Source organism: Mastigoproctus giganteus, chromosome 5 (genome assembly GCF_048544385.1).
Source record: "Mastigoproctus giganteus isolate SK-2022 chromosome 5, ASM4854438v1, whole genome shotgun sequence".
Taxonomy (NCBI): Eukaryota; Metazoa; Arthropoda; class Arachnida; order Uropygi; family Thelyphonidae; genus Mastigoproctus; species Mastigoproctus giganteus.
In genome coordinates this window covers 126,146,307-126,173,354 of record NC_143579.1, presented here as the reverse complement: position 1 = coordinate 126,173,354, position 27,048 = coordinate 126,146,307, and the positions used below count along the sequence as shown (strand labels likewise).

Here is a 27,048-nt window from a genome sequence, read left to right as displayed (position 1 = left end):
TGTGTGTACTGTGTGATGTCATGCATGCTGAATGTTTTTTATATATTTTACCATAGAATATAATCTTCCTCTGAGTTGTGCTGATCAAGCAGTCAGGATTAAGGTTCCCATTATCAAAATAGCAAAAAACTATAGTTCTAGAAGAAAAGAAACAGGCATTGTTAGTGTATTTGCATGGATGAGGAAATAAGTGGTGGTGATGGCTCTGAGAAATAGGCCACTTTTGATTGCTACAGATGCCAGTAATCAAATTGATTTCAAACTTTGTCTTGTTGTCTGTCCTTTTGTAATAATAAAAAAACAATGTCAAATTGAAAGGATCTTGCACTTAGTGCCAGCAATGAAAGGTGCTGGACATTTTCTGAACAACATAAAAGCATGTGGGATTCCTTTAAAAAACTGTTTGGCTCTTAGTGTTGATAATGTGCCTGTTATGGTTGACCTAAAAAGTTGAGTAACCAGGTTATTAAAAGAGGAGAACGAACACTCGTTGGTAATAGTCTGCCTTTATCATCTTAATGTTTTGTTTGTCTGCTGAAAATGGAGCTTTTCAAAGAAACGAAGCTTGTTTCTTTTAAATGTTATGCTAATTTGAAAATTCAAATGTGTTCTTCAATCCAGTGTATCTCTCCATCTGTGTACTGAGGTCACTACCGGTAGATATTGTTGAAGAATGCTATGCACTAATTTATTTTAATAACAACTTCAAATTTTCTACTTTCGTTTTGGAAATTATTACTATACCAGAAAGATGATTGACTTTACTAGGTATTTCCACTGTCAAGGTTGTGCAGAAGAGAAAGATTCTGTTCTTTTGCACAGTGAAGAAATGCTTTATGGCTACATAAGACAACATGGGTGAACAAGCTTTCATTGAAAAATTATTAGGATTAGTAGAAGCATATGATGCAAGAAAGCAAGCTTATGCAGCATCAGCCAAAAAAAAAAAAAAAAAACTTCCACTTCACCCCTCTGTTCGATCGAAATACCTGTCCAGCTGAGCCTTAAGTTTATTTAGGCTGTCAACTTCCACAACAAGGGATGGAAGTCTGTTTCACCAACCAACTACCCATTAGCTAAAGGCAAATTTCCGCACATTTATCCTACATCTCTTTTTCCTCAATTTGAAATTATGTCCTTTCAGGTGATTATTCTGAGCAAGAAGAATCCCATCAGCATTGAGCATGCTCAAACCATTCAAGGCTTTATACACCTCTATCTGATCACCTCGCCAGTTCCTAGTCTCCAGACACTGTAATTTGCAAAACTTAAGCCTTTCTTCATATGAGCAACCCTTTGTTCCATTCACTAATCTTGTTGCCCTTCTCTGTACGCGTTCCAGCAGCTCTACATACTTCTTGAAATGAGGCCTCCAGACCTGAATACAGTACTCAAGGTGTGGCCTGACCATTGCCTTATACAAGGGGTTAATCACCTCCTTATCCCTGCTAGAAAAATTCCTGTATATCAATTCCTGTATATCATTGACAAGACACCATGAGCTACTCTTGCAGCCCATCTGCAGTGCTCAGAGAACTTCATATCTGCCTGCACAATTACCCCTAGGTCCTTTTCATTCTCTACCACTGTCAGTGTAGTACCACAGTTGATATGTTGCTCTGGGGTTGCTGTTTCCTATATGTAGTACTTTACATTTGTCAATGTTAAACTTCATTTGCCAACTCTCAGCCCATCTGCTCAACCTTTCCAGATCCTGTTGCAGCAGCATGGTGTCAGTAGTGTCCTTAACAAACCTGCCGCCAACCTTTGTATTGTCTGCAAACTTGGACATTAAGCTTGATATACCATCATCAATATTATTTATAAATACAGAAAACAATAATGGACCCAACCCTGAACCTTGAGGGACTCCACTAATAACATTAGTCCACAAAGAGCAGTGTCCATTGATTACCACTCTCTGTCTTCTCCCACTCAACTATCCTTTATCCATAGCAGCAATTTGCCTCCAATGTCACACTGCTCCAATTTGTGCAGCAATCTTCTATGTGCAACAGTATCAAAAGCCTTTTTAAGATTCAAATATATGATATCAAAGTTATTCCCTGCATCCAGGTGCTTTGTGACCACATCATAATATCCAATCAAATTGGTCAGACGAGACTTCCCCTTAACAAACCCATGCTGTGTCCGAGCTATAACTGAAGTCTTCTCTAGATGATCCTGCAGTGCTTCTTTAACCAGTGCCTCCATTAATTTTCCTGGAACAGAAGTTAAACTAACAGATCTATAATTACTTGTGTTAGCCTTTGATCCTCCTTTGTGAATTGGGGTCACATGTGCACATCTCCAGTCCATGGGTACCTCCCCTGAGTGCAAGGAAGCTCTCATGATTATGGCTAAGGGTTTGCTAAATTCCTTTGCTGCCTCCTTTAATTTAACTGAATTGATCCCATCTACCCCAGTTGCCTTTCTTATGTTTATCTTCAACAATTCTCCTCCACTTTCCTCTCAGTTATTACAAAATCATCTAGCTCACTGCCAGAGTTTAGTTCACCTCTGGTATTCCCCTCCCTTAATAACTCCTCATGTGTGAATGTAGATGCAAAATACTCATTTAGTTTGTTAGCCACCTGAGCAGGATCATCAGCAGTTGAACTATCGATATTCAGTGAACCAATCGGATTCATCCCTTTCCTTCTAGAGCAGGGGTCCCCAACCTCCGGCCCGAAAGTCTATTTCATCCACCTCGTGAAATTTATTCTATAGAAATCTTTTTTGGTTGCTACATATCGTATATAAGGATATTTTTAATCAAAATATAATGTAAATGCATCCAAATATAATTTTGTAACATTGTTGCAACTCTGTGCGCTTCCACTTGGCAGCAGTGTTTCTTGCGATGTCAGAAATCCCACCAGTGCTAGTGCCAAGGCTATAAGTTTATAGCCTCAAGTATTTCTGGCGAACATGAGTTGTCAAAAAGTGAAATAGTAAAGTTAAAATAAGTAACTGTTAAAACAGTTTCTAAACACTAATCTAAATATTAGTCAAGTAAGCATTAGTGAAAGAATTGTATGCATTAGCGAAAGAATCGTATGAACAAACATATTCAAAAATGAAATATATAAAATCCAAACATCGATCAAGAATGACAGATGAACATTTGCAAGACTTTTTAAGATTGGAAACTTCTACTATTAAACCTAACATTTCAATTATTGCTAAATCAAAACAACTACAAACATCTCCTTGATTTGCTATTTCTGTAATATCAAATGTGATTATAATAATAAAAATTTTGATTTTTAATATGACTCTTTATTTACAATAAATATCCCTTGTTTATAATTTTTTATAATTTTTCTATCTTGTACACCCTGTTTGACCTGGTGAAGTTGCTAAAATTGCGTTTTTTGGTGTACAGTGTTTTTAGTCGTCAAAATTGCACCGACTCGGCCCGCCATTTGTTATGAATTTTCTGTGGCCCTCCAATGAAAAAGGTTGGTGACCCCTGTTTTAGAGTTTACATAAGTAAAGAACTCTTTGCTGTTTTTCTTTGCATCCTTTGCCAAAGATTTCTTATAATCTGCTTCTGCCTGCCTAACCTCCTTTGTGACTTGGTTACAGACCAGCTTATATCTATCGTATGCTTCCATGTCACCCATTAATTTATGTATCCCATGCATTTTTCTTCTCTGCCACATGTCTCATTAGTTCATCTGACATCCATTTAGGCCTAAACCTTGAACAATATTTCGTAGTTGGTATGTAAAGCCTAGTAGCTTTCATGCAAAGATAAATTCTTTGCATGCTTCCCATTTTGAATTTGCTTTTGGTAACATCATCAGTTGGTCCTACTGTATAGAATTTAAATACTGTCTCAGATCTCCGTAGTCGCCTTTACGAAAGCAAAAACCCTTCCCTTTACCCCTGATGGTAGTTACCTCTTTGAGTAAATCCCACTTCAGCTCACTGTGATCACTGCCACCTAGCGGTTCCTTTATCTTCAGATTCTTAATGCATGAAGAATCACTACTGATAATCAGATCAAGAGTATTACTCCCTCTAGTTGCCTCCCAAACGTGCTGATGTAGAAAACAATCATCCAATAAATCCACAAAAGCCTTGCTAGTGTGTGAGTGACTAACCCACAAATTCCAGTCAATATTTGGGAAATTAAAATCTCCCATTATAAGAACTCTCTCTGAGACTCTCTGATTTGCTGTCCTACTCTATTTCCCTGTACAGTTTTTTATTATACTCATCAGAGTCATTAAGCCTATAACACACTCCGACTCTCAATTTTGATCTCCCTATGCTTATGTCACACCAAACTGACTCGACACTGCACTGTCCAGCGATGTTGACTGGCTTCACTTCCTTGGATTTTATGTGTTTCTTAACTAATAGCATAACCCCTCCTCCCTTCCCTTCCTATCCTGTCTATCCTTTCTGTACACATTGTACTTCCCAAATTCCAATTCTGAATTCCTTATATCTGTGTGACACCATGTCTCTTCTCTCATATCCCAACAATATCTGCCTTTGATATTTTCACAAACACCTCAAATTCATCAAATTTATTTACCAAACTCCTAGCATTGGTGTACACGCAAGTATACATGCACCTGTTCCTATTCTTAGCTACCCTAACATAACCCTAACATGTGTTTCCTTGTACCGCAATGACTCCCAACAGTCTCTGAATTACCCTGCATCTTGTTTTCCAGGCTTCTGCTCATTCCAATAGAAGCAGTGCAAGAATCACTTTCATCTCTGCCAGTGGCTACTGTTAATCTATTAGCCCTTGTATCCTCCCAAGCTAGCAGTTTTCTGACTTACCTAACACTGCCTCGATAGCATCAGCAAATATACTTGCACCCTTTCTATTTAAGTGTGTCCCAACCCTGTATAAGCAGTCTCTTCTGTTAACAAGCACAGACCAGGCTGAGAAAAATTCTATCCCTTGAGCCTTGCACAATCTATCCAGGGCCGAATTGATCACATATAGCTGAAGTGATATATATATATATATATATATAGCTGAAGGTTGTTTACGAGTGAAACCACTATCAGCTCAAAGTTGATCAAAGTTTAATTATAATAAATAAATAAAAATAAAATCATATTCAAATTATGTAGTGTCCTATAAGAGATATTCTGACAGTAAGTTCATATTTCCTAAATAAAAATACTAATTTATGTGGAATGTTATCTTCAGAAACATTTTAGCAAAAACTATAAAAATTTATAAAAATGTACAATAATATAAATGTTATATAAAATTTATATAATTTATAAATTTTATTTATTTTGTTTTATTTTGTCGCAATGAGACATTTGCCTTACATGTAATAAATTTTATATAATTAATTATACAAGGATCAATCCATAAGTAATGCCATAAAAGTATAAATGCAATAGGTAAAAAGTTGAAATTTATATAATTTATTAAAACAATTTGATTTACTATATCAGGTTAGAATAATGTATATGGGAAGCATGTACATTATCTAGTATTTACCCTGCTGTTGAAGCCAGCCTGTCATTTTCTTTTTCAGCTCCTCATCACTCAAAGTGTTTTTTATGAAGATAACCTTTCATATATTCAAATAGAAAAAAAATAAGACAGAGTCAAGTCTGGACTATATGCATGATGAAATAAAAACTCTCCACCTAGGTCTGCAGTTTTCAGCTGAGTCATAAGAGCAGTGCGTTGCTTGATATTATCATGGTGTAATGTGATTTTGTGTCCAGTTAGAGCCATCCTTTTTTGTTAAATATCCCTATTAAATTTGTCAAGGGTTTGGCTATCCTTATTTATAGTCTGATCATTTTCTAACAAATAAATCAAAAATGGGCCTTCTCTGTCTCTACACATTGTAGCCGTAGGTTTTTTTGTGAACTTGGCAGTCCAAGGTTTTTTTCTTTCACTGAAGATGATGGATATGTCCATTCCATAGACCGGCATTTAGACTGTCATAACGGAAGATACAAGTCCCATCATCCGTTATCAAGCCTTTAAAAAAATCTCCTTGAAAGTTATTGCACTCCTGCAACAAATCTGCTAGAGAATTCATTTCTTTTGTTAACAGCTTGGATATACCTATTTGTCATTATGTACTGTATGTGGTTATTGTCCAGTCCTTTTGAAATATTTTGTCCAGAATATTGGTGTTTTATTTCAGTATACAGAAACTTTGGTCTTTCACTCATTGGCTGATCTGAAATGTCAGTGACTCATTTAAAATATGGAAGTCATTTACAAACCTTGCTGATATCAATAGTCTTTTGTTGGTATACTTCCCACAATTTGCCATGAATCTACAGTTTTGTTTTCTCTTAACTTGAAAAGGACTCTGTTACTGATCATTGGCAGAAATGGATATCAGTTTGAAACTGCTGATAATTTTAGATCTGAAATGAACAGAATCTTTTATTTTTTCATTTTTGTCTTTAGCACTTACTAGCAGTACTAGCAAAATGCAGAACTTCATGATGCATATAAAACTTCATACTAGCATTATCTAAATGTCATTATTTATGGATTGGCCGTTGTATTATATGATAAAACTGTAATAATTACTTTTATGTTAAAATATTCATTTAATTAAAATTTTTTCAAAAGTTGAGGGACCAAAAACCAACTTTACACCTGTCCCCTAAGATACTCTTGTATGGCCATGATCATAAGTGTAACGGCAAACTTCTTTTAAGTGGTTTGAATGGCAAATTTTTTATTAGAAGCTTTCAAGTATTGTTACTTTTTTTATAACAATTATATACTAATTTTAGTAATTTTTTATGGCATGTGAAAGTTATATTTTTATTTCAGCTTACTTTTGGCATGCAGGTTGGATAAAGGGTGGCGTTGATGGTCTAAGATCTGCATAACTTTGTGTATTTGTCTGTAGCCAATAAAATAGCATTTTCCGGAAGGTAAAATACGTAACTGCAAATATAAACAGTCATGTTTATTGTCGAAAATAAATTCTGCATACTACATGTATAACTTGTAATTTATTTATAGCTTCTTTGTAATTGTTATGCATATGCTAAATTGCTTGTTTTACATGTATACCCTTTTATTTTGCAAGCACTATAGATGTTGGTAACAATTTACATGTTTGCAATTTTTTTTTTTTAGATGGGGGATTAGAAGAGCTTACCGATGAACTAAATAGTGGAAAAATTATGTATGCCTTTTGCCGAGTAACTGATCCCAATACTAGTCTTCCAAAGTTTGTACTTATTAACTGGGTGAGTATCATCTGTCAGTAGACTGTTTTTCCAGTCATATGTGAACTGTTACAGATGTAAGCTTGACTTCTGTTTGAGCAAAAATGATGGAGCCACTGGCTAAAGAAGTAATGCAGAACCATCTAGGCAGGAATGTAGTTCTGTGGGAATCATAGCATGGATTTATTTAAGGGGTGGGGATTTTGTCTGACCAATCTGAGCGGATAATATGATGCAGTAACAAAGGAACTGGATGCAAATAATAATTTTGATGACATGTTTAGATTTCAGTAAAGATTTTGACACTATTCCACACCAAAGGCTGCTATAGCAAATTGGAGCAATGTGGCATTAGGAGCAATTACTGCTATGTATAAAGGAATAGTTGAGTGGCAGATGACAGAGAGTGGTTATAAGTAGGCACTGTTCATCTTGGACTGATGTTATTAGTGGAGTCCCTCTGAATTCCATACTAGGCACCTTATTGTTTACAGTATTTTTTAATGATATGGATGAAGACATATCAAGCTTATTGTCAAAGTTTTCAGGTGATACAAAGGTTGGCAGGGTGGTTAATGACAGAAGTCAAGGCATACTACTGCAGCAAGACCTAGATAAATTAGGCAGATGAGCCAAGAAGTGGCAATTGATATTTTAGATTAGTAACTGCAAGGTACTGCATATGGGCAGCATTACCTTGCAGTAATCCTAGAATAATATACCAGTTTGAGTTGTGGAGAATGAAAGAGATCAAAGAGTAATAATATGGTCTGACAAAACGAAGTTCTTGGAGCAGTACAGGCAGGCAGGTTGCTAGAACAGCTCATGGGTTCCTGTCAGTGATATACAGGAAACTTTTCCAGTAGAGACAAGGAGGTGATTATTCCATTGTATAAGGCGAGGGTTAGGCTACATCTTGAGTACAGGTGTGGAAACCTGATTTTAAGAAACATGCAGACCTCTTGCGTTGAGTGCAGAAAACAGCAACCAGATTTGTGAAGAACACAAAGGGGTACTCTTACCACAAAAGACTTCATTTCTGCAAATTGCAGTGCTTGAGAACTAGCAATTGCAAAGAGACTTGACTGAAGTGTTTAAAGCTTTAAATGGATTGAGTAAACTTGATGATATATTCTTACTTTTTCTCAGACAACTTTAGCCTGGCACCTCCGTAGCCAGGTGGGCAGGAGCAGCAGTGCGTAGCACACGCTTCTTGATTAGACCAGGGTTCGAGCCCGTGACCACCAAATACGGAGGATGCGGAAAGGTCAGGGAATGACCACCACATATCCTTGGAGCAATATGGCCTTAGTTGCTAATGCTCCTAAAAACCAAATAACAACAACAACTTCAGCCAGATAGCAGTTGAAAATGAGTAGCATGAATAAATTTGAAGAAGAATTTTACATATTATTGGAGGGGATGAACAACAGGTGAAGTGAGGAGTGTGTTTTTTTTGTTTTTTTTGCTGATGCTGTATGCGCTTATTTCCTTTTATCTTTTACTGCTACTCACATCAGTAAATGGTTCAGAAACATTAAATTTTCCACATGAAACGGTAACACTTCCTTCCTAAGATTAACAACTTTAGTAACTGGCACTTCTGTCTACAGGAAATGGACTGATTCTATAGCAGTACTTAATTATCAGTCAAATCATATGTGAATTCAGTTCAGGCTGGAATTATCAAAGGTATGATCCTCAAGCTCTAAATATTGCATGGATGACTTACTAAAACACTAAATAAACATTATTTAGGAATGTCATTTAAAACAACTAATACCAAATTGAAGCATTTATAAATAACCATTAGTCAGACCTTTCCTTGCAACCTCCCACTCAAAATACTAGTTCCTTGGACACCAGCCACAGTTCTTATCTGTTACCACCCAAATATGATAAGAGGGCACAATATTTAATGCCACTGTATTCTCCATTCCAAGCTGAACTGAAAGGTCTCTCCCTCATTTCCAGCTGACCATTAGGTAAATCTATATTTGCAGTGTAAGTTTAATATTCTAACACATTGCCAATGAGGGCTGCCAAACCAAGGTTAACTGCTACCTTTAATTCCCCTGCTTCATAGAAGTTAAGTCACGTACTCACCTCTTTCAATTATTCTTGGCGTATTTCTAGTACTCTATCCTTTGCTTGAGCAACAAATGAAAGTTGGTCATGTGCTTTATGATACTAGGTATGGGCATGATGTAACTAGTATCTCAGCTAAAAATAATTTTTTCAGTAGCTGCTTGTAGTTTGGATAAATAGTTACTACAAGCAGCTACTGAAAAAATTATTTTTTTCAGTAGCTGCTTAACACTCACCCATGCTAAACAAATCTGCTTAGAGCAGAACGGGTTTAGCTCACCCATGCCAAATAAAACCTGCTCCGAGCTGGTTTTTTTTTTAGAATGGGTGGGTGCACATTTCTAGTACTACTTCAGGAAAGTGCTACACACATTGGCATGCAGTGGTTCCTCTGCATGACTTCTTTGTGAAAAATGGTGCAAAGTAAAAATTTCAAAGCTGTCCATAGTCCTCTTATACCTGCAGTTGTCGTGGGAGTGCATGACCTGAGGCAGTCACCACTACACATTACCAAATGTCCACTCAGCTCACTGATCCATCAGTTGACCTGAACCTGCTGCTATATTTTGCTTCTCATGTTACACAAGATACCATTGCCATACTGCCTAATTGTAAAAATATCCTTTTAAGAAAACAGCAATATGCCACTGACCCGGGCTAAACAAACATGCTTCAAGCAGGTTTTGAGCAAGTTAGAACAGGTTTAGCTCACCCATGCTAAATAAACCTGCTTCTTTTTTGTTAGCATGGGTGAGTGCATATTTCCAGAGCTGCTTCAGGAAAGTGCCACATACATGCATTGGTGTGCAGTGGTTCCTGTGCATGAGTTATCTGAAAAATGTAGCAAAATAAAAAGTTCGAAGTTTCTCCATGACCTCATGGTCTGCTTATGCCTGCAATCATTGTGGGAGTGTATCACCTGTGCCAGTCACCATAACATCTAACTGCTCTGTCAGTTATTCTGAATCTTCTGCCATATTTTGCTCCTCATAATATCCAGGATAAAGAAAGCACAAAGTGAATCACATTGTGCATCTGAAAAGGATGTCTCAATTAAAAAAAAAAAAAAAAAAAACACAATGGCAGAATACAAGATGTGAAGGATGTAGCAACACATTGCACACCTGACTGAGGCGCCTCCGTAGCCAGGTGGGCAGGAGCAGCAGCAGTGCGTAGCACATGCTTCTTGATTAGACTGGCGTTCGAGCCCGTGACTACCAAATACAGAGGATGCAGAAAGGTCAGGGAATGACCTTTCCGCATATCCCCGGAGAAATATGGCCTTAGTTGCTAATGCTCCTAAAAACCAAATAATAATAACAACAACAGCACACATGACTGATGCAAATATATGTTGAGTCCCAAACTGACTTGACATCAGAACTCAGATGTTACTGAATGATCAGCTGCATTGCACATGATACCCAACATTTTTAACTGCAGATTATTGAAATTAAATTTAAGTCATTCTGTTTTTTAATAGCTCATCCCTGTGAGGTGATCATTACAAGTACTCAGTGTCACCCTTCACACGTCAACTGTGAAACCCAGTGATAGTTAACATTATAAACCTGTACATCCAACTGGCATTCCATATGCCTCTCCAAACCCTTTTAGCTATAGATTGCCAGTTGAACTGGCAAGAAGACCACACTGAAAGCTAGCCTAAACCTAGTTCTCTGCATCCAAGCAAAATGCCTAGCATTCAGGTCATCAGTGTAGCTTATACAAATGGTATGCAATTGCAACTAAATCACAACACAGTCATTGATAATGCCGAGTTGAAGCTACAAACTACTCATCTCACAGCTGCCCAGTCTAATAAACGTGATAACACTTTCATTACTTCATCTGATGGATCACCTCTACAGGAACAGAATACAACCTGAGCTCAGATTAACACATCTCACCCACCAGATGTAGAGTAAGGCACTCCTTTGCTAGAGGAACATTTACCATCCTCACTTCCAAGATGTCAGCAAAACTGGCAAGTCAAAGCTGCATATATATATGTCAAGACCCCCCCCCCTTTCCCCTGCAAACTACAACTGATAAAATTGCATCACTCTTAATAAGATGATGTCATCTAGATGTCTTATAGAAGTAATTCAACTTGACTTCATCTAGAAGTAATTCTGTTTGTGATGCCTATTACAACCAGAATTACTTTGAGAACATTACACCATCTTTGAAAGAGCTGAATGGTCAGAGTCCAGTCACTTTAGAGGGCCTCCCCTTGATACTTACGGTTAAACTATTCTACCAGAATGTCTGCAGGCTAAGGAACAAACTGGAAATCATTGACCAGATTCTGATATCCAATCAGTTTGATATACTTTGCTTCACCTGGCTAGAACTCACTCAGTTGTATGTCGCTGCTACTACTCTCAGTGGCTACAGATTATAAATCTTTCTGCCTGGGGCGTCAAAATTCCTTGGTCCGGCTCTGGTTGCGGCCAATAGCTTTTAATTGAATTCTCAAGTCAAGACCAGAATTTGACCTTTGACAAGAATTCTCAACTACCATTTGGACAAAAAGCAAGTTTTCTATTCTTAGTCTGTTCAAAATCTAGTCCGGACTATTTAATAACTGCTTTACAGTTGTGTTTTGAGCTTTGGTGTAGGCAGAAAATGAGCTTGGCGATTTGAATGCAAGCAAATTGTGATATGAAACATTGTTATAAGCAGACTTAGGACATTTATTGGGAAACTGAGGTTTAAATATAGGTTGAGATTTTAAGATGGAGTGTATACTTGGAAGGGTTCATTCTTACAAGAATAATTTCACTGACACAATCCAAAGAAACATTGACATCAGAAGGCTTAAAACAGTAATTCAACCAAGGAAAAGGAAAATAGAAATATCATAGGTCATCCCATTTTGTATCCTTGTAATGCCAAAACACACGGCTGAGAATGGTAACATTATAAAAAATAATTGATTTAGGAAATGGTTTGTAAATAATGCACGCTCTAGTCACAGAAAAGAACAGTCGGTGGATTTTTGGCTGCTGTAAAGGGATAAGTATTTTTCATTTTTACCACATTCTTCATTAATTAACATACTACATTGTGTTTTACAGAGATATTAAATAAGTTTAGTAGTGTTTGTTAGCTTCTTATTTTGAATTTAACTAGTGATTTTTGCAATATTCATACTACAACTCAGCGCAGACTAATTATCACAGGAACAGTGTAGTAAGAGCATTAGTGGATAGGGAAAAATCCCATTGTAGTACCTCAGAGGATAGAAACTTGGAGTATGAACGTGTTATGGTGGATCTTTTGAAGTGTGGCTACCCCCGGAGGATCATAGAGAAATACATTAGTGGAGGGCAGAGTAGAAGTGAGTCCTTCACGCCAATAGCCACCGCATACATTCCCTACTATCCGGGTTTATCCGAGCGTTTAGCTCGCGTATTAAGGAATTACCAGACACGTTGTGTGCAGCTCCCAGGCAGGAAGCTGCACACAATCGTGTCACAGGTGAAGGACCCTGTCTTAAATGAAAATATAAGTGGGGTCGTATACAGTATTAAATGCCCGGAATGTGGGGAGTGTTATGAGGGAGAAACAAAACGGCGTCTCAAAGATCGTCTGGGGGAACACACAAATGCAGACTATGGTAAATCCGCTGTAGCTGAACATTTCTGGGAGAAGCAACATCAAATCTCCCCAGATGAAGCGGTCATCACTGATCGGGCGCATAGATTTTGGGACCGCAAGTGGCTCGAGAGCTTGCGAATTAGTTCTACTGAGAAAAATATAAATAGAGATAGGGGCACACGCATTCATCCCCTCTTTGAGGCGGTAATCCTTGGAGGGGATGAACGTTTTTGCCTGAAACGCTCCCGAGCCACTTCCGGTTCTGACGGGAACAGTACACGTTCACGTGAGGCGCACCGTGAACCTGCTGGTATTTAATGATGCACCGCAGAATAGAAATTACACTGTTGAGAAAGAAGGCAGAAGCCTTTGAAAGCTTCAGTTAGTATTTTAGCACTTTTAACCTAGTATATTTTATTGTATTTTAAATTCGGTATTTTATTATCCTGTATATCACAGTTGTCTTATTTTAAAATTACTATCAGTAATATGGTATTTTGTTTGTAAATAAATTTATTGTAAATATTAAATATTTTAAAAATTTGGGTTTTTCGTCTTTCGTTTTATTCCATGGTTGGTGAGAAACACTAAAAATCATAGTATATTGATAAATATACAAATATACAGTTTATCAGGCGTAATGTCGAACTTTGCAGATGATACAAAGGTTGGCAGGGTTGTTAATGACAGTAATGGCAATATGCTACTGCAATAGGATCTAGAAAATTTGGGCAGATGGGCTGAGAAGTGGCAACTGAAGTTTAACATTGACAAATGCAAAGTACTGCATATCAGTAGAAGTAACCCCAGAGAAAGGTACCAACTGTGTGGTACTACACTTAAGGCAGTAGAAAATGAAAAAGACCTGGGAGTAATTGTGCAGTCAGATATGAAGTATTCTGAGCAATGCAGACAGGCTGCCAGGGCAGGTCATGGGGTTTTGTCAATGATATATAGGAATTTTGCTATCAGGGAAAAGGAGGTGATTGTCCCTCTGATAAAGTAATGGTCAAGCCACGTCTCGAGTACTGCGTAAAGGTCTGGAGGCCTCATTTTAGGAAGGATGTAGATTTGCTAGAGCGTGTACAGAGAAGGGCAATAAGATTGGTGAAGTGAATGAAGCGATCCTCTTACCAAGAGAGGCTTAAGTTCTGCAAAGTGCAGTCGCTGGAGACTAGGCACCGGGATCTAATTGAGGTGTATAAGGCCTTGAATGGGTTGAGCATGCTGAATTCTGATGGGATTCTTCCACTTGTTCAGATTACGAACCTAAGGGGGCATAAATTCAAATTGAGGAAAGACGGATGTAGAATAGATGTGCGGAAATTTGCCTTCAGCCAGCGGGTGGTTAATTGCTAGAACAAACTTCCACCTGTTGTTGTGGAAGTTGATAGGTTAAATAAATTTAAGGAGGAACTGTACAAACATTTAGAGGGAATTGTTTTGTAATTTTTTTTTTTTTTGGTTGATGCTGCATAATCTCATACGTTTGCTTTCTTGCATCACATTGCCACTACTACTACTACTTATGTAAACTCTAGAAGGAAAGGGATGAATCAGATTGGACCACTTAACATAGATGTGTTGACTATTGATGATCACGCTGAGGTAGCTGATAAACTGAATTGAGTATTTTGCATCTAAATTCACACATGAGGAGTTATTAAATGAGGGGAGTGCCAGAGGTTTATCAAACTCTAACAGGGAGCTAAGCGATTTTGTAATAAGAGCAAAGTGGAGGAGAAATTGTTGAAGTTAAACATAAAAAAGGCACCTGTGGTAGACGGGATCTATCCAGTTATATTAAAGGAGGTAGAAAAGGAAGTAAGTAAACCCTTAGCCATAATCATGAGAGCTTCCTTGGACTCAGGGGAGGTATCCATGGACTGGAGATGTGCAAATGGGACCACAATTCAAACAAATCCAACATCAAATGTGACCCCAATTCAAAAGGTGACACAGGTAACTATAGACCTGTTAGTTTAACTTGTGTTCCGAGGAAAATGATAGCATCACTGGTTAAAGAAGCATTGCAGGATCATCTAGACAAGACTGCAGTAATAGTTAAGACACAGCATGAGTTTTGATAAAGTATCATAGTATCCAATTAGATTGGATACTATGATGTGGTCACAAAGGAAATGAATGCCAAAATTTTTATATTATATACTTGGATTTCAGGAAAGCTTTTGATACTGTTGCACATGGAATACTGCTGTAAAAATTGGAAAGTTCAACTTTCCAATTTGTACAGTAGTACAAATTGTAAAGGGATGTTTGCTGTACAACCATCCTTTACAATGGCTAAAGGGATGGTTGAATTAGAGACGACAGAGAGTGGTAATCAATGGACACTGCTCTTCATGGACAAATGTTATTAGTGAAGTTCCCCAGGGTTCGGTGTTGGGCCCATTGTTGTTTGTATATTTATCAATGATATTGATGAAGGTATATCAGGTTTATTGTTCAAGTTTGTAGATGCTACAAAGTTTGGCTGGGTTGTTAACGACAGTAAAGACAGTATGCTACTCCAGCTGGATCTAGATAAGTTGGGCAAATAAGCTGAGAAGTGGCAACTGAAGTTTAACATTGACAAATGCAAAGTACTGCATGTGGATAGCAATAACCGAAGAGAAACGTACCAACTGTGTGGTACTACACTCAGGGAAATAGAAAGTGCAAAAGACCTGGGGGTAAAAGAGCAAGAATAGGCCATATACATTTGACTCACCTTCATTTACTCACAGGAGGTGATCCACCACAGTGTCCACATTGTTCTGTCAATTTGGCCGTTAAACACATTCTCATTGAATGCTCATAGTATAAACAAGACAGAAATACAACCCTGCTATCATTGGTTAACGTTCGGAAACCAATAACTCTAGAGAATGTCATTGGTGAAAATGCAAATATTCCTGAATTTTTTTTATATTTCTGAAGAAAATTGGAGTTTTTAGTCATTACTGATTTCAGCCTTTTCTGACGTTACAAGAATTTCTCATATATTATTACAATAAATGAATAGGCACATTATAGCCAAAGCTGCTTATGTGCCATCAAACCCCCACAACAATAACAACAACAACCTGAGGGTAGTTGTGCAGTCAAATATGAAGTTTGCTGAGAGGTGCAGAGGGGCTGCCAGGGCATGTCATGGAGTCTTGTCAAAGATATATAGGAATTTTGCTAGCAGGGAGAGGGAGGTGATTATCACTTTGATAAGGCAATGGTCAGGCCACATATTGAGTACTGTATACAGGTCTGGAGTCCTCATTTTAGGAAGGATGTAGAGTTGCTAGAACGAGTACAGAGAAGGGCAACAAGATTGGCGAGTAGAACAAAGGGATGTGCTTATGAAGAAAGGCTTAAGTTATGCAAGTTGTAGCATCTGGAGACTAGGCATCTGCGAGGTGACCTGATCAAGGTGTATAAGGCCTTGAATCATTTGAGCAGGCTCAATGCTAACGGGATACTTCTGCTTGCTCAGATTAAGAACCTGATGGGGCATAGATTCAAATTGAGGAAAGACAGTTGTAGAATAGATGTGTGGAAGTTTGCGTTTAGGCAGCGGGTAGTTGATTACTGGAACAGACTTCCATCTGTTGTTATGGAAGTTGATAGCTTAAATAAATTTACGTGTTTGTCTAGTTAAATAACTTTAACTAGACAAACATTTGGAATGACTGGAGGGGTGAAATGGGAGGTTTTTTTAATTTTTTATGCTGATGCTGCATAAGCTTGCTTTCTTGCATCGTATGCCTCTACTAATGATAAGAGAAAGGCTCCATTGGAGGAGAGACCAAGACTAAGTTGTGATCTGAGGAACCCAGAGGGCATTTACTTTGTGTACTTGAAGGGTTGTTTGTGAGAAAAAGATCGTTGAGTATTGCTGTGTGGTTGGGTTTGTCGAGTATTCTGGTAGGCGAATGAACAGTCTGTTCATTTGCCTGTAATTGTGAAAGCCTCAGTATCTTCACCAGCTGAGTCTATGTGACTAGAAAACGGAAGTCAGCTGGAGAGTAATATTAAAATCAACAAAGAAAGTTGGACTGGAGAAAGTCAAGCATCAAAGAAAGGAGATCAGAGTTCAAAGTGATTAGTAGAGTTAGGAGAATGATAGAAGCAACAGATGAATTTGACAGAATGGGGGCATAGAGATTTTAAGCCAGAGAAGATCAAAAAGGATTCAAATTATTAAATCTCTGACAGGGATATGAGAACAGACATATACACAAGTATTACCATCTTTGAAGTGAAAGAATAGTACAGCAAATAATTAGGATCACTGAGACGAGCAATAACTGGATAATTGGAATTCGGACAGAAAATGTTAGTGGGGCTTGGGAGACTGTAAGTGGAAATTGATATCTTTAAGATTGAAATGAGACCATGTGCATTTGTGATATAAATGAAGAAGTGTTTGGGAGATTTAGATATTTTTGCCGATAACTGTTTTGTTAGTTTTACTTTTAAGAAGTATTTGGTAGTAAGCAAAGGTAGGTTGCATGAAATAATGAAATTTTTCGGTATGGTGTACAAACCACAAGAATATAGGCCTAGCCCCATAACGTAACCTGACCTTGACAATTCCCCCTGCATACTCACTAATTGGTTTCTCTCCAGTCAATATCAGGCAGACTCGAGGAAGTGAGATTATACACTCGTTGATCAGGATGCCTCCTAGAGGGTTACCAGTAAGTTTGTCTAGTGGACTATCTAGTGACCAGTTTGCGAACACTGTTTTAAATCTGTACTCTCTAAATGTCTCTTCCATCATGCAGTATGACTGATGTCATTTGAGGTTATGATAAACACCATGGTGAAAACCAAACTTCCTTACATTTCAAGGGTACAGATCTAAAATGGTGTTCGCAGGCTTGCAGCTAGTTAGTACACCAGACCGAACCTATTGGTAACTCTCTAGGAGGCTTCCAGATCAGCTAGTATTTAATCTTGCTACCTCTACTCTGCCAGATAGTGAATGGAAGATAGTCCGAGTAGTGTTTTTGCGGGGGGCATTGTCGCGGCCACATTATGTCAAGGATCTGGGTATATTCTTACCATGTGTATGCCATATCCAAAAATTTCATTACATCATACAACATGTCCCCCTTCCCACTTTTCCTTACTATTGAATACACCATGAATTGTTAAACTAATAGAGCAAGCTTATTTGTGAAAAGATCTAAACCTCCCAAACACTTCTTAGTTAATTTCACAAATATACGTGGTCTCAGTTCTAATCTCAACGATGTCCATTTCCACTTAATCTGCCAAACCCCATGTACTTTTTCTGACAGAATCTCAGTAATCAGTTGATTCAACCACTGCTCATCTCAGTTGCCCAAATTATTCGCTGTATGATTCCTTTCGCCTCAAAGGTGGTACTTGTGCTTATGTCTGTTCCAATGTTCCCTGTAATTTGGAATCTCCTCTTTCGATCTTCTCTTGCTTAAAATCTCTCTAATTCATCTGTTGTCTCTACCGTTCTCCCAACTCCCCCAATCACTTGGAGATCTTTGACTTCCTCTCTTTGCAACTTGACTTTCTCCAGTCCAACTTTCCTAACAGTGAGGTAATTTTCCTTGGTGATTTTAATGTTGACAACTCCAACTGGCTTCCATTCTCTAGTCACACAGACCCAGCTGGTTGAGATGCTGAGGCTTTTGCAATTACTAATGATCTTGCACAGATTGTTCATTTACCTACCAGAATACCGGACATTCCTATCCATATAGTCAACACACTGGATCTTTTTCTCACAAACAACCCTTCTAAGTACACCGTAGAAGTGAGTGGTCCTTTAGGCACCTCAGATCACTTCTTGGTGATTGTCTCTTCTCCAATGGAGCTTTTATCTCATGGCAATTCCTAACCCTGTATTTTTTGTTTTTGGCATTACAAGAATGCAAAATGGGATGACAACATTTTTTATTCTTTTCCTTGGTTGGATTACTGTTTCAAAACTTCTGATGTCAACGTTTGCTCAGATCATGTCAGTGAAATTATTCTTGTAGGAATGGAATCCTTTATTCCACGCTCCACTTTAAAATCTCATCCTTTATCTAAACCTTAGTTTTCTAATAAATGTGCTAAGGCTGTTCAAGAGAAGAATGTTGCATATCGTAATTGGCTTGTTTCCAATTCTTCAGTTTCATTTTCTGCCTACACCAAAGTTTGGAAAAATTTTAAAGCAATAATTAATCAGCCCAAACAAAATTTTGAACAGGCTAAGAGTAGAAAACTTGCTTCTTGCCCTAATGGTAGCCAAGCATTCTGATCTTTGTCAAAGCTATTGGCCGCAACTTTTGCCCCTCTCTGCTCCCACCTCTGTCAAAACCAGATGGTTGTATTGTCACTTCAGCCAAGGATAAAACTGACCTGCTAGTATCCCATTTTCCTTACAACTCATGTATTAATGATCTTGGTAAAACACCTCCCCCCATTCCCAACACGCTCCATTCAATGCCTCCTGTGTTCTTCTGTCAAAAAGATGTCAGAAGAATTTTGATAAATCGTGATGCTAAGGTAGCTCCAGGTACTGTTGGTATTTCTCCACTTTTTCTCAAAACCTGTGCACCTGAACTTATTCCTGTTCTTTGCCACCTTTTTTCACTTTCTTATTCCTAAGGTGTTTTTCCCTGTGCTTGGAAATTGCCCATATCCAGCCAGTTCCTGAAAAGGGTGACAAATCCCTCCCATCCAATTATCATCCTATTGAAATTACTTCTACTCTTTCTAAAGTCATGGAGAAATCAATTAACCAGCAACTCTTAAACTGTCTAGAAATATTCCGTCTACTCAACAATTGCCAGTATGGATTCCATCAGTGTCGATCCACTGGTGATATTCAGGCTTATGTTACCATTCAGTTATGGACAAATTCAAGTTCGGTGAAACACAAGCAGTTGCAGGCGCCTCTGTAGCCAGGTGGGAAGGAGCAGCAGTGCGTAGCACACGCTTCTTGATTAGACCGGGGTTCGAGCCCGTCACCACCAAATACGGAGGATGCGGAAAGGTCAAGGAATGACCACCGCATATTCTGGAGCAATATGGCCTTAGTTGCTAATGCTCCTAAAAACCAAAAAAACAACAACAACAACAAGCAGTTGCTCTTGACATCTCAAAGGATTTTGATCGTGTTTGGCATAAAGGTCTTCCAGACAAGTGTCTATCTTATAGTTTGCCAACTGTTTTTTGTAATTGGATATCCAGTTTTCTCTCTGACTGCTCACTGAGGGTGATGGTAGATGGCTCTCTGTCTTCTAACTTCTCCATTAATTCTGGTGTTCCCCCCAAAGGTTCAGTTCTTTCTATCACTCTTTTCCTCATGATCGAAAATCCTATCCATAGTTTTGCTGATGATAGCACATTGCATTCCACTTACCATTTTGAGAAACCGTGCCCTGCTCAATCAGCTTCAACTTCTTGAATGTCCCTTCCCAATTCCCTAAATACTGATCTCCAGGCAATTCTCCATTGGGGCAACGACAACTTAGTTGATTTCAATCCTTGTAAAACTCAGTCCTGGCTCATATCTCACAAAAAGGATTCTTCTGCTCCTGTGCTATCTTTGGTGACACTCCAATTTCTAGGCAAGATGATATATCTCTTTTGGGATTACCCTTACTTCTAATCTCTCTTGGCACAAGCACATTACAAATATTGCTTGCTCTGCATCTAAAAAACTTGGTTTTCTCTTTCTCTCTTGACGTTACTTTTCTTCCAAACAGCTGTTCACTCTGTATAAATTGCAAATCCTGTTCACTCTGTATAAATTGTTCCCACATCTGGAGCGGTGCCACCAAAACCTCTCTCAGGCTTCTAGATTTCATTCAGAAGAGGGCGGTTAGGTTATGTTAATTAATGAGTCATCTTTAACAAAGTCTCTCCACTCTCTGTCTCATAGACACTGTGTCTGCTGCATGCCTTTTGATACTTTCATGGGCACTGTTTTTCTGAACTGGCTTCTATAATTTGTACTCTCTCACTCTCTTTCAAAACAGTCCGAACATGTGCCTCCACCAGTCAACATTCATTTAATGTCCAACTTAAAAACTCACAGAACCAACTTTTCATCTTCCTCATTTATTCATTCAACTGCCGTTTTCTGGGACAACTCTCCTTCTTATGTATTTTGTGAAAATTACAGTCTTCAGAAGTTCAAGTCTAAAGTCAACAAATATCTTCTTTTGTCTTCTCAACCTTCAACCCAAGCACTGTACTAGGTACTATAGGTTCTAATATTTCTCGTGTTTGGGTTTTCATAAAAAAAAATATATATATATATAAAAGAAAGATTGCATCTTGCCATAATGCACATCATTACCTCAAACAAAGTCAGTTGTACTTCATGATGGAAGAGCTAGTGCATTGTTGGATCTTTGCTCCAACTAAAGATGGGACTAAACATGGGTTTCACCACTTCAGGCCTTGAATAAGCAAAGTATTGTACCGGTTGGTGAGAGTCATGTACCACCTAGTACTGCCTAGTAACACAGAGGAGCACATTGCTCTGTATGATGTGGATTCCACACCTTGACCTCTGCTTGTGTTGGTGCGCACCTGGGTGGTCACCTCTAGTATACTAGATGCCATATTTCAGGACTTGTACACAGGGGTTATACCTAGCGTTAAAAATATCCTCCCCAGAAAATTTTGCCAGCCGGGTGGCATTATGAAGTAGCTGGGTGGGGAAGTGTAATACTTCGCAATATTATAAAATTTTCTGTTATTTATAAATGTGTCTTAAGCAATCCAGAGCAAAAATTAATTGCATAATTTTACATTATATGCTCCTGTCGCATTGATCTCGATCACATAGTATGTTTGAATTAATATTGATCGAGATCAGTGAGCAGTACCATACAGTACTGCAAAAATTGCTTAAATTTAACCTGGTGGTCAGTTAAATTCACCTGGCGGTGTGCCCATTCAATAAGTCCTGGGGAAAACACTGCATTACCAACATTTCCTCCATCATGAAGGTGCAAGTGGAGGATTTGTTTGTCACATAATAACCAGACCTCACCAAAATTCAGCCCACTTGACTCAATTGTCAGTGAAATATCAGTTCCATTAGCATTTTAGACTCCCAGGTAGCAAGCTCTAGTTTGTCATCCTTGAGAAAGCCTGTGATAGCCTCAAGGACCAATTTTTGGAATAATCAAAAGTGGTGTGGTGCCAAATCAGGTGATAAGGTGAGTACAGCACAGTGGGAATAGTTTTGTCAGTCAGAAATTGTTGAACAGTAAGTAACATGACATGGTACGTTGTTGTTTTGATGGAGCCAACATTTTTGCATTTTTTGGTTGTGAACGTGCCCTGAAGTGAAGTAACTGAAGGAGATATCTTGGTAATTTATCAGTGAGTCAGTCATAGATCTGATGTAGTGACGTTACAAACTTTATCAACACTTTGTTTGATTTGGGAAATTGATGCTTTTCTCTTCATTTTCAAGTGAATAACTTCCTTCCTAAAATCTTTGAAACCACTGGATAACTTGTTTCTTTACAAGCATTTCACCTGTTCATAGCTGACCTTTCAAATTAATACGAAATTTATTATTTTCAAATTTTTCAAATTTTGTCATTTTCAGTATGTGCAACAAATAGAAAAAAACAACTTCACTTAACGCAGTTTCTGCTGGACTTTGTGGGTGATTATGTGGTAAAACTTGGTATATACATTCTCAAAAGACATTCATCAGACTTTTTGTTTGAACAATTTTTAGATCACCATAAAAAAAAAAACCATGCGTACTCTGTATGCATGAAACATGTTTTATTTTATGTGAAAACATTATTGGCTTGGACAAGGTTAAAAGGGTTTAGTATGAAAAGAATCCGAACACGTTTAACATTTTAAAGCATTTATTTTTTTTCGACAGTTTCATGAATTTGTGGTTGCAATACATGTTCAGTAGGTAATTTACTTACAATGGGTTTGGGATAGCTAAAATATGATACATACACTTGAGATTGTAAAGAGTGTAAATGTCTTTGAAACACAGCATCAATTATAGTTCCATGATTAGTAGTTGATACAGATCTAGAAGTATTTAACATTAGTCCAAATTTATTTTCTAAGACTCAGTTTTGGATTGAGTATCTGCAAAATCTCCACTAAGTATCATTGGTATTCGGTTGCATTTCTTGTGAGAAAAAATTGTTGTAGCAGTGCAGCTCCTTCAGTTGTGTAAGGAAGTAAAATAAAATGGATGAATTCAATGATGTCTTAGATCTTTTGGTTAGGTAAATGACTACCGACAATATCGTTTGACCATCAGGAAGAAGGCATTCGGCTGCACAAATGTCTCCAACAGGTCTAACACTCACGGATTTGCCAACAGTTTTGTCGATAAATCACTTCCATATGAGAAGTAACAACATGAGTATGATTTTCTCTCTTATGATAAACTGCTATACCACTAGCTTGTTGATCTTATTTGAATCGAAGGACACAATCGAAGTTAGGTATGCTTACTTCTTCTTTGTTATTTAACCACATTTCAGAAAATAGAAGTAAATTGGATTGTTGTGTGACTGCATCGGTGAGATTGTCAATGAGCACGTAAACTTTGGCAATTTTAACATTAGAATGGAAAGATCTTGTTTACTGATGAACTCATATAAAGTATCTTGCATGGTAAATAGAGAATTACTCAACAACTTCGTCATTTCAGCTTGAAGTGGAAGAGTGGATGTAGCGATTCTCAGTCCATGATAAAAAATTTTTAATGCAACATGAACTAGTTGTTGTTTGTGACATTTCTCGTATTCACAAACTATGGAATCGAAAGTACCTCCCTGAGATTTATGGATGGTAATAGCACAAGCTGTTATTAGTGGAAAATGATTTTGTTTAGCCGAGATCGTTCTCTTGTTATTCAACGAAACACTTGTACTTCTTCTTGAGATCATTACGGCTTCTAAATCGATTTCTCTAGCAGGTTCCTCCAAGTCGAAGCTGGTTGTTGCAGTATACTCTGTCTAGCCAGTTCAGGAATCAATTGAAAATCCTCAGGTAATTCATTTGGACTCAAATCTTCTGGATCAAAATTTTCAGGACATTCTTGAATATAATTTCATGATTTCAACAGCTTCTTGACGAGAAGTCGATGTAGAAGGTTGATGTTGATCAAAATCTTGAGAAGCAGATTTTTATTAAACTTTTCATTTTTTTTTTGTTCTCTATGTTTTTCAACTCATTCTTTTGTTGACATGGGAAGCTTCTTCAGTGGCTTTGATGCTTTCATTCTTGCATACTTCTCTCGATTTCCCTCAGCTGGAGTTTTAGCCATCTTTGAAATACTTTTATAGGTATTTTTACAATTCAGTAGTTAGCGAAATCCATTTGTAGACTAGTATGACATCATAACCAAGAATTTATTGTTTGATTGTTGCGTTCTTGAATCAAAGCCATTTCATTGCTTCCATTTATATTCTTTAATAAAATCTGTAGATTTTATTAAAGTCTGCATTTTTTTCATTCCATGTTTTTGAACTCATTCCTTTTCGACAAAGTTCAGACTTGGAACCTTCTGACTTTTACCTTTTTTTGTTAAATTTAAAAATGATAAAATAATGTAATTTAATTCATTGGAAGCTGTAATCACTATGGCAGAGGTGATTTTTGAAAGAGATGCAAAAGAATGGGCCTTCGTAAGTTTTTTAATGTTGGTAAGAAATTTAGGATAGCTGGTCTATTCCATCAGATTAGGGCTGATTTGAAACGATAATGAAAATGTGGATGTATATTAAGGTAACTAAAAATTAAATCAGAAGTTTATTTTCAAAGTAATTAATCAATATTATTATTAATAATATTTCAAAAGGTGATACTGTTGTACACATTGGCACCAATAATATCAAGAATAAGAGATCCGAGGACTTAAGTACAGGTCAATGTTGGCAAAAAGTCATGATTTAGGATTGAATTTGAAAGTGTCTGCAGTTCTGCCAGACATGATAGGAGTGGTATATGTTGAGATCCTTGTCAAACAATTTGGCCCTGGAGAGAATGTGCAAGGCTCATGGGGTAGAATTTTTCTCACCATGGCCTGTGCTTGTTAACAGGAGAGAATGTTTTTACAGGAATGAGATACACTTGAATAGAAGGGGTGCAAGAATATTTTCTGATGCTATCAAAGCAGTGATACGTGGGTCAGAAAACTGTTAGCTTGGGGAGCTATACATACTAATACTTTAACAGATGCTGTAAGCAGAGGTAAAGGTTATTCTTTCACTGCTATATTGGAAAATGCCTGGAAAGCAAAGTGTCTGGGATTTCATTCTCCACTATGGGTCATCATGGAATAAATGAATACATGAGCTGTGTTAGGGTAACTAAGAGTAAGAACAAGTGCATGTATACTTGTATGTACAGTAAAGCTAGGAGCATTGTAAATAAATTTGATGCATTTAAAGTACTGATTAAGTTGTCGAATGTAGACATTGTAGGAGTAGTGGAGATGTGGTGTCACTCAGACATAAGTTAAGCTCAATTTGAATATGGCGAGTACAATGTGTACAGGAAGGACAGACAGGGCAGGAGAGATGGAGGGGTAATGCTTTTAGTTAAGAAGAATATTAAATCTAAGGTAGTACAGCAATACCCCCACATAGCACTGATAATTGGTACCGAAACTGTGCTGTGTTATGTGAAACTGTGCTGATTGAGGTATAATTATAATGGGTTTTAATTGAATGTGTACCAGAGAAACAGTCTGTAAAATTATAATAAATCTATAACAATTTGCACTTGTTAGCCAATTAAAAGGATTTGAAATTAAAAATATTGCAAAAATTTTATTAATGAAAAAGTAACATTATGAGAGATGAGAAAGAAGTTTTATTGTTCATTTAGGTATTTCAATAATAACGTCTGAAATTGTCTGTTCTTTTTCTCGACATACAAGTCTTTTTAGCATCGAATCCCATCTTGTAAAATTTGCTGTATCTTGTTGCTATGTTCAACATCTGGATGTTCATTCATAATGGCCTCGTAGGCCATGCCAACCCTCCGAAAAACTTGCTCCAATTCTTCTGTTAAATTCTTTTGGTGCCACTTCAGAATTGTTTCTGTCTTCTGCATATGCAGTTTGCTCGTCAATTTCAAGGAGAGTTGCTATTTGTTATTTGGTTTTTTTATCAGCATTAGCAACTAAGGCCATATTGCCACCGGGGAATATGCGGTGGTCATTCCCTGACCCTTCCGCATCCTCTGTATTTGGTGGGCATGGGCTCGAACCCCGGTCTAATCAAGAAGTGTGTGCTATGCACTGCTGCTCCTGCCCACCTGGCTAAGGAGAGTTTCATTATATAAGTCATTTGCATGTGTGTGTGTCAATGCAGTCACGTACATTGGCAGTGTCCAAAGTTTCAAATCCCAAGTCTTTTCCAATCTTCACAGCGTCTTCGGCAATTGTGTGAATTTGTGATTCAAAACCAGTGAAATCATTTGCCAAATGGGGCAAAATATGCTTCCAAACAGAATACATGTTGTTGTTGTTGTTGGCAGTGATTTCTAGCCAAGACGCAAATATATATTTTCAATCATATTTAAAGGGATAAAAAATAAATTGTGAAATGAAAAGTTTGAAAAGCGATCACGTCATCTCGTCAAGATGGAATTAAGAATACTGAACACTGCTGCAAATTGCTGCTGATTGGCTGAGGGGAGCTATTGGTGCATGTGAGACAATAATTTTTTTTTTTTTTTTTGGCCGGTGCAGCATAAGCCTCAGGCTTTCTTTCACCATATGGCTAATAATAATAATAATAGAGTTGGCACTGCAGCACTCTATTATTATTAATAATAATAATAATAATAGAGGTGGCATGCATATGTATGCGTACCTATGTTACTATAATAAATAAATTTTCTGTTTGTACTCCGGCACGACAACCAAGTCAGTAGAGTTTACAATAAATCATCAATACAAATATTTATCGTATTTAGTAGTCACAGGCTTGAACCCCAGTCACTCAAGGAATGCGTAGTATGCACTCTCGTTCCTGACCACTCGGCTACGTAATGCAGCATATATGTGTAGAGTACATGTCCAGGCTATTGAATGAGTTTTAATATGTACAATAAATTTTTGATTTAAACTTAATTGAAAACCGTGTTATAGTGAAACCCGTGCTA

The 27,048-nt window shown here is 37.5% G+C and overlaps 1 protein-coding gene across 3 annotated transcripts in view; it reads left to right on the top strand.

The window, feature by feature from the left end:
* The window catches only part of Abp1 (Actin binding protein 1), a 298,710-nt gene that overhangs the window by 51,825 nt on the left and 219,837 nt on the right, over nucleotides 1-27,048 (top strand). For all 3 annotated transcript variants that reach the window (XR_016546934.1, XM_090373450.1, XM_090373449.1), the window contains exon 3: nucleotides 7,112-7,224. Coding sequence is in view for 2 of the 3 variants with exons in the window: in XM_090373450.1 (XP_090229576.1) it covers nucleotides 7,112-7,224 (113 nt within the window). In the remaining variant the exon portion in view is untranslated. The remainder of the gene's footprint in view (nucleotides 1-7,111; nucleotides 7,225-27,048) is intronic.